Source organism: Camelina sativa, chromosome 5 (genome assembly GCF_000633955.1).
Source record: "Camelina sativa cultivar DH55 chromosome 5, Cs, whole genome shotgun sequence".
In the NCBI taxonomy this organism is placed as follows: domain Eukaryota; kingdom Viridiplantae; phylum Streptophyta; class Magnoliopsida; order Brassicales; family Brassicaceae; genus Camelina; species Camelina sativa.
Genome location: NC_025689.1, coordinates 21300745 through 21307443, shown reverse-complemented (window position 1 = coordinate 21307443; position 6699 = coordinate 21300745). Strand labels below are relative to the sequence as shown.

At 37.6% G+C, this 6699-nt stretch overlaps 2 protein-coding genes across 2 annotated transcripts; both read left to right on the top strand.

The window, feature by feature from the left end:
• Positions 818-2463, top strand: LOC104787325. The gene is made up of 2 exons (XM_010512889.2): positions 818-2089; positions 2371-2463. Exons 1-2 carry the CDS (start codon positions 1147-1149, stop codon positions 2400-2402), a joined length of 975 nt encoding a protein of 324 aa, XP_010511191.1. The 5' UTR covers positions 818-1146; the 3' UTR covers positions 2403-2463.
• LOC109132888 (uncharacterized mitochondrial protein AtMg00810-like) lies at positions 4221-5179 on the top strand. The gene is made up of 2 exons (XM_019245349.1): positions 4221-4549; positions 4624-5179. Exons 1-2 carry the CDS (start codon positions 4221-4223, stop codon positions 5177-5179), a joined length of 885 nt encoding a protein of 294 aa, XP_019100894.1.

Genomic DNA, 6699 nt, shown 5'->3' with positions numbered 1-6699 from the left:
ATATATATATATATATATATATATATATTTTATTTTTATCTTTCTCTTTCCTCCACCTCATTAAAATAATTTAAACTAAAATATAAACTAAAAACAAAATGAAAAAAAAAGAATACAACCAAAAAAAATATCAAATTAATACATGAATGGAGATTACATAAATATAAAATTAGATTTTTCTATCATAACATATAGTAATTGTGTAAATATTTGTAAATGAATAAAAATAGGGGAAAAATAAAGCTATCGTATATTCCATGGAACAACAATTACTTTCAAAAGTTTCAATTATTAGGATGAAGAAAATAAAAGTTTTTTTTAAAAACAAACACAAAAATTTAAAGGTTTTTAAATCAAGAGATTATTCAATTCTTGGTGTTACATTATAAATTCATCTTTAAAAGGTTGAGGTATATTATTATTTTTAATTATAGTATAATATAATTAATAACATATTTATATGTATTTAAAACTTGAGACTATGTTTGTTAGTGTTAAATTATAAATTCATGTTACCAATTAAAACCAGAAAGATTTGGTGCATATTATTATATTTTGAATTCTAAATAATATAAATAATTAAAATACTTTGAGTGATATATGTTCTTTATCAGTTTCAAAATTGAAAAATGGTGAAACTTGTTAAACAAAGGTATATCTAAAAAAGGAGAAAATATTAATCAAGTGCTTATTAAGGGATGGATTTGTAAATATTGTATTGTCTTAGGTTTTCCTTATTTGTCTAATACCTAGGTCTCTCACGCTTGTATATATACTGTATGATACATCTAATAAAGGGCAAGCCGTTCTATTCCCATCTTCACATGATATCAGAGCGAGACTAGATCCAAAAGAAAAAAAGAAAAAAAAAGAGAGAAGAGAAATCATGACATCGACGAATGAAGGAAAGGGTAAAGAGATCGTGAAGGTGCAAGAGACTCCGACATCCTCGCCGCTGTACTTGCATCCATCGGAAGGACCAGGAAGCTTGATTACGATGGTACAATTGAAAGGAGATAACTATGAAGATTGGTCTAAGCATGTGCGGAATGCCTTGCGGACAAAGCAAAAGTTGGGTTTCATTGATGGAACCTTGCGAAACCAGCAACGGCGGATGAGATCGAACAGTGGGAGGTTGTTAATTCAATGATTGTGGCGTGGCTCATGAACACCGTAGAGCCAACGTTGAGAACGACAATATCGATGGTTGATGATGCACACATATTGTGGGAGGATTTGAAGCTGCAGTTCTCGGTTGGGAATGGACCAAGGGTGCATGAGTTGAAGTCAGACTTGGCCAACTGCAAGCAAAAAGAAGATAGTGTGATGATGTTCTTTGGAAATCTTAAGAAGATGTGGGATGAATTGGCTGTTTATAAGCCTTTGAGATCATGTTCATGCGGGGAACTCGCAGCTCAGCTTGAACAAGATAGAGATGAGGAACGTACTCATCAGTTTTTGATGGGTTTAGATGATGTGCGATTTGGTGGAATTCGTTCCACTTTGACCAATATGTTGCCAATGTTGAAATTGTCCCAAGTGTATCAACGGGTGGTGAGAGACAAACGACAACAAAGTATTACATGTGACAAGGAAGAACGATCTGAAGCTGTTGGTTTTGCGGTTCAAGCTGCGAACCAAGGGAGGCCTGGGGTGTTTCAATATCGAGAAAAAGACACAACTTGCACTCATTGTGGCAAATACATACATGATATTGGGGATTGTTTTCAGATCAAAGGATACCCAGAGTGGTGGGGTGAACGTGGAAGAAATTTTGGAGATAGTCGAGGCGGTGTGAGTAGAGGAGGAGGCCGTGGTCGTTTTGGTCGCGGTGGAGGAATTGCTGGCAGCACTGGTCGGGGACGAGGATCGAGCTTTGCTAGAGCGAACGTGGCTCAGACGTCACATGACACCGTTGGCTCTGCGAACTCGGCTCAAGTTCACCCTGTTGCACACTCGGCTGCGGCACCACAGCGTGAAGGAGGATTTGATAGGGCTTCTCTACCTCACCTAAGCGATGACCAGTGGACTGCATTGGTTGGTTTGCTCACCAAACCAAAATCTGGGGACTCATCTTCGAAACTTTCTGGTAAGACAGATATGATCATTGATACCGGTGCCTCGCACCATATGACTTCCAATCTGGATTTATTGAGTAACGTTACAGCTATACCACCTTGCTCCATACGTCTTCCTGATGGAGATCGTGCGTTGGCTGAGAAACAGGGACGAATATGTTTAGGTGGAGATGTTTGGCTGAATGGCGTTTTGTTTTCTCCAGACTTGACATGTTCACTAATTTCTGTGGCAAAATTGCTTAAAACAACTAAGGGTTCAGCCACCTTTACTGAAGAACTTTGTGTTTTGCAGGACCGTACTTCGAAGATGTTTGGTGCGGGTGAAGAGTGTGATGGGGTCTACAAGTTTAGAGGCATCGTTGGTGGTCAAGCAAACAAAGTGACGAGCAGTGATCAACGTACTTTGTGGCATCGACGTTTGGGGCATCCTTCTGAACGTGTTTTATCTTTTTTATCTATTGCTTTTGATTTACCTAAATCCGATGTGATAGACGGAGGATATGATATTTGTTATCGAGCAAAACAAACTCGGGATTCTTTTTCAGAAAGTAATAATAAAGCAGCCAGTATTTTTGATTTGATTCATTGTGATGTTTGGGGAGCTTATCGTACTCCGTCTACCTCAGGAGCAGTATATTTTCTCACTATCGTAGATGATCATTCGCGAGCAGTTTGGGTTTACTTGTTGCTTGAAAAGAGGGAAGTGTCCGAATGTTTACAAAAATTTTGCACCATGATTTCTCGGCAGTTTGACAAGAAGGTCTATGTTGTACGATCTGATAATGGAACGGAATTCACTTGTATGAAACGTTATTTCGAGCAAGAAGGGATCTTGCATCAAACCTCATGTGTCTATACTCCGCAACACAACTCTCGCGTGGAACGCAAGCATAGACACATCCTTAATGTCGCTCGTTCGTTAATCTTTCAAGCTGATTTACCGGTGAAATTTTGGGGAGAATGCGTTCTTGCAGCGTGTCATTTGATCAATCGGACACCTACACCATTGCTGGAAGGTAAAACTCCTTATGAAATCTTGTATCGCAAGGCTCCCTCGTTTGATAGTTTGAAAGTTTTTGGCTGTTTGGGTTATGCTCATAAGATCTCCCGTGACAATGATAAATTTGGGGAGCGAAGTCGAAAATGTGTGTTTATGGGCTACCCCTATGGAAAAAAGGATGGACGATGTACGACTTGGACACGCACGAGTTCTTTGTATCTCGGGATGTGCATTTTCACGAGACGGTTTTTCCATTTGCACAGTTCAAGTCCGATGATAGTGACCACGTGGTGTTGCAACATGATCCTACGGTGTACCATGATGATGGTTTCATGAATCTCACCTCTAACGACACAGAGATACCAGCGACAATAGAAGACAGGGGGAGTATCGTTGAGTGTGGTAGGACTCCCAAACCAGAACCGCCTGTTCAGCCCGCTTTACCATTTGTTGCACAAGACCATCCTGTTGCACACGAACACTTGGGTCGTGGACATAGGCAAAAACAGCCCTCGACGAGATTGAAAGATTTTGTGGTGACATCTGGTCACTCTATGACACATGAACAAGACCCCTCACACTCGACCGCCCCACACACATCTTCGAACAAAGGTACGGTCACCTACCCTATTGCTCACTACGTTACTTGTGAACGTTTTTCTACACACCATGCTGCTTTTCTTGCAGCGATTACAGCTGGATATGAGCCTGAGTCTTACAATGAGGCTATTAAACTTCAAGTATGGCGTGATGCAGTAAAGTTTGAAGTCGATGCTTTGGAGAAACTTCACACATGGGACATTGTTGATCTACTCGACGGGAAAGTCGCTATTGGCTGTAGGTTTGTGTTTAAGATCAAATATAATTCGGATGGTACGATTGAACGACATAAAGCACGTTTGGTAGTGATGGGTAATTGTCAAAAAGAGGGGAAGGATTATCAGGAGACTTTTGCGCCGGTTGTTAAATTAACCAGGTTTCAAAGCATTGGGGCCGAACAAAGTGTGTAAGTTGAAGAAGTCTTTGTATGGTTTGAAACAGGCTCCGCGCTGTTGGTTCTCTAAGCTCACCCAAACACTGCTCGGGTATGGCTTCGTCCAATCTTATTCGGACTACTCTCTCTTTGCTTTGAATCGGGGAAAATGTGTCTTTATGTGATTGTTTATGTGGATGATTTGCTCATCGGGGGTAATGATGAAGACGAAGTTGTTCGTTTTAAGCAGTATTTGAGCCACTGCTTTCACATGAAAGATTTGGGTCCACTTAAATATTTTTTGGGCATTGAGGTAGCAAGGTCTTCTCGAGGCATTTACTTATCTCAGCGTAAATATGCCTTAGATATTATTAACGAATGCGGTTTATTAGGAGGGAGGCCGGTTTGTACACCTATGCTTCAAAATCACAAACTTGAAGAAGATACAGGAGGTATTTTGACACGCCGGAATGGTATCGGCGTTTGGTTGGGAGATTGGTATATTTAACAATTACAAGGCCAGAGCTTATGTACGTTGTACACGTTCTTGCTCAGTTTTTACATCAGCCTAGGCTGAAACATTGGTGGGCTGCATTGCGTGTTGTTCGTTATCTCAAGAACAGTCCTGGACAAGGGATCTTGTTTACTGCTAATGGTGACTTGCATATCTCTGCATATTGTGACTCTGATTTTTCGACTTGTCCAATATCTCGTCGGTCTCTCTCAGGATATGTTGTTTTGTTGGGTGGTTCCCCCATCGCTTGGAAGACTAAAAAGCAAGGAGTTGTATCTCAATCTTCAGCGGAGGCGGAATACCGAGCAATGTCTTTCACCACCTCGGAGCTCAAATGGCCATTTGGTGTCTTGTTGACCGACTCCATTCGTTTACATTGTGACAACCAGGCGGCTCTCCACATTGCTGCGAATCCCGTCTTTCACGAGCGTACCAAACACATTGAACGTGATTGTCATTACATCCGCGATGAGATCCAGAATGGCTTGATCAAAACAGTCTACGTTCAAACTACTCAACAGCTTGCAGATATTTTCACTAAGGCTCTTGGCTCTCCAGCGTTCGAGTACCTGTCTCGCAAGTTGGGCATCTGTGATTTACATGCGCCAACTTGAGGGGGAGTATTAAGGGATGGATTTGTAAATATTGTATTGTCTTAGGTTTTTCTTATTTGTCTAATACCTAGGTCTCTCACGCTTGTATATATACTGTATGATACATCTAATAAAGGGCTAGCCGTTCTATTCCCATCTTTACAGTGCTCAAAAATTAAAAAATGTATATATTTATGAGAAATGTATAAGTTTACTTGAAATAAAACATATTAAAGATAATTTTTTCTGAACATCACACACACCAAAAAAATAGTGAAAAATACTAAGAAAAAAATTTGGGAAAGCTATTTCTAATAAAAACAATTATAATAGTACTGGTAAATTGTAGAATTTTTATTAAAATTTTAAAAGAATTCTATTTATGGATAAATACATAAATTTTAAAATTAGAGTAATCTTATGAGTTTGTAGATTTAGGAGAATCAAAATAAAATATCACTATATAGAAACATAGTAGACTATACATATTTTAAAGTAGACAAAAATTATACATGTGAACATAATTTTTCTTTGTCAAAACAGTTAAGATAAAATGTAATATTTGATGTTTATGGATAAAAACGAGTCCAATTGTGAGATTCATTACTAGGAAGCAAAATTTACATTTAGTACAACACTGTCAAAGGAACTTTACGATAAAGGGTGGGTATATTCTTGAAAAAGAATTTACGTCTACGTTAGTAAGTAATGATCACTCAACCAATAAAATAAATGAGTATTGGAAAGTGAAAAAAGATGAAAAATAGTTATGATGTGTCTTCACAATGAATATATTATAAGCGAGATAATAGAATGCAAAAAGAGAGTAGATGCAAGAGATAATGAGTATATACTGTAAAATAAAATAAAATAAAAATTAATTGTGAAAAAATATTTAAAAATAGATAAGTTAGATATCGCTTAATAAAATAAATTTGGCATCTATATAGATTTATATTTTTAATATTGAATAACTATATTTATATTTAACAGTTCACACTAATAACAAAAAGAATTATAAATCTAGTAGAAGATAAAGGGTGTTGGTTTAATTCTAACATGACTTTATGTTTTTTTTTTTTTGTCAACCATTGGGCCACAACTGGCCGACCCATTAGCCAAATTCCTACATTTGTAGAAAGCAGGACTCGATCCCTGGTGTGATGGTACTTTCTACAAATGAACTTACCTCCTGCCACTGCACTAAGGTCATTTCCTGTCTTTATGTCTTTTTTTTAATTTTTAATTTTGAAAGTTTTAAAACAGTGTACATTTTCGTCCAACAATAGTAAGTCAAAATTGGGGTTGACGACCTCTTTCTCTCAGAACACTATACGTTATCAAGTCATATAGAGCTCAAACTTTGACTCGAGTTAGATGTTTCCGAAAATGTAGTTTTTAACATGTATATCTCTTTTAATCCAATAGTTCAAAATATATTTCTCCATAGAATAAGAATTTTCATCTAATTACCTACAAAAAATACTTGTAACTAACTAACAAAGTACTAAACTAAAGTAAACCTAATCTAAAACCGAATC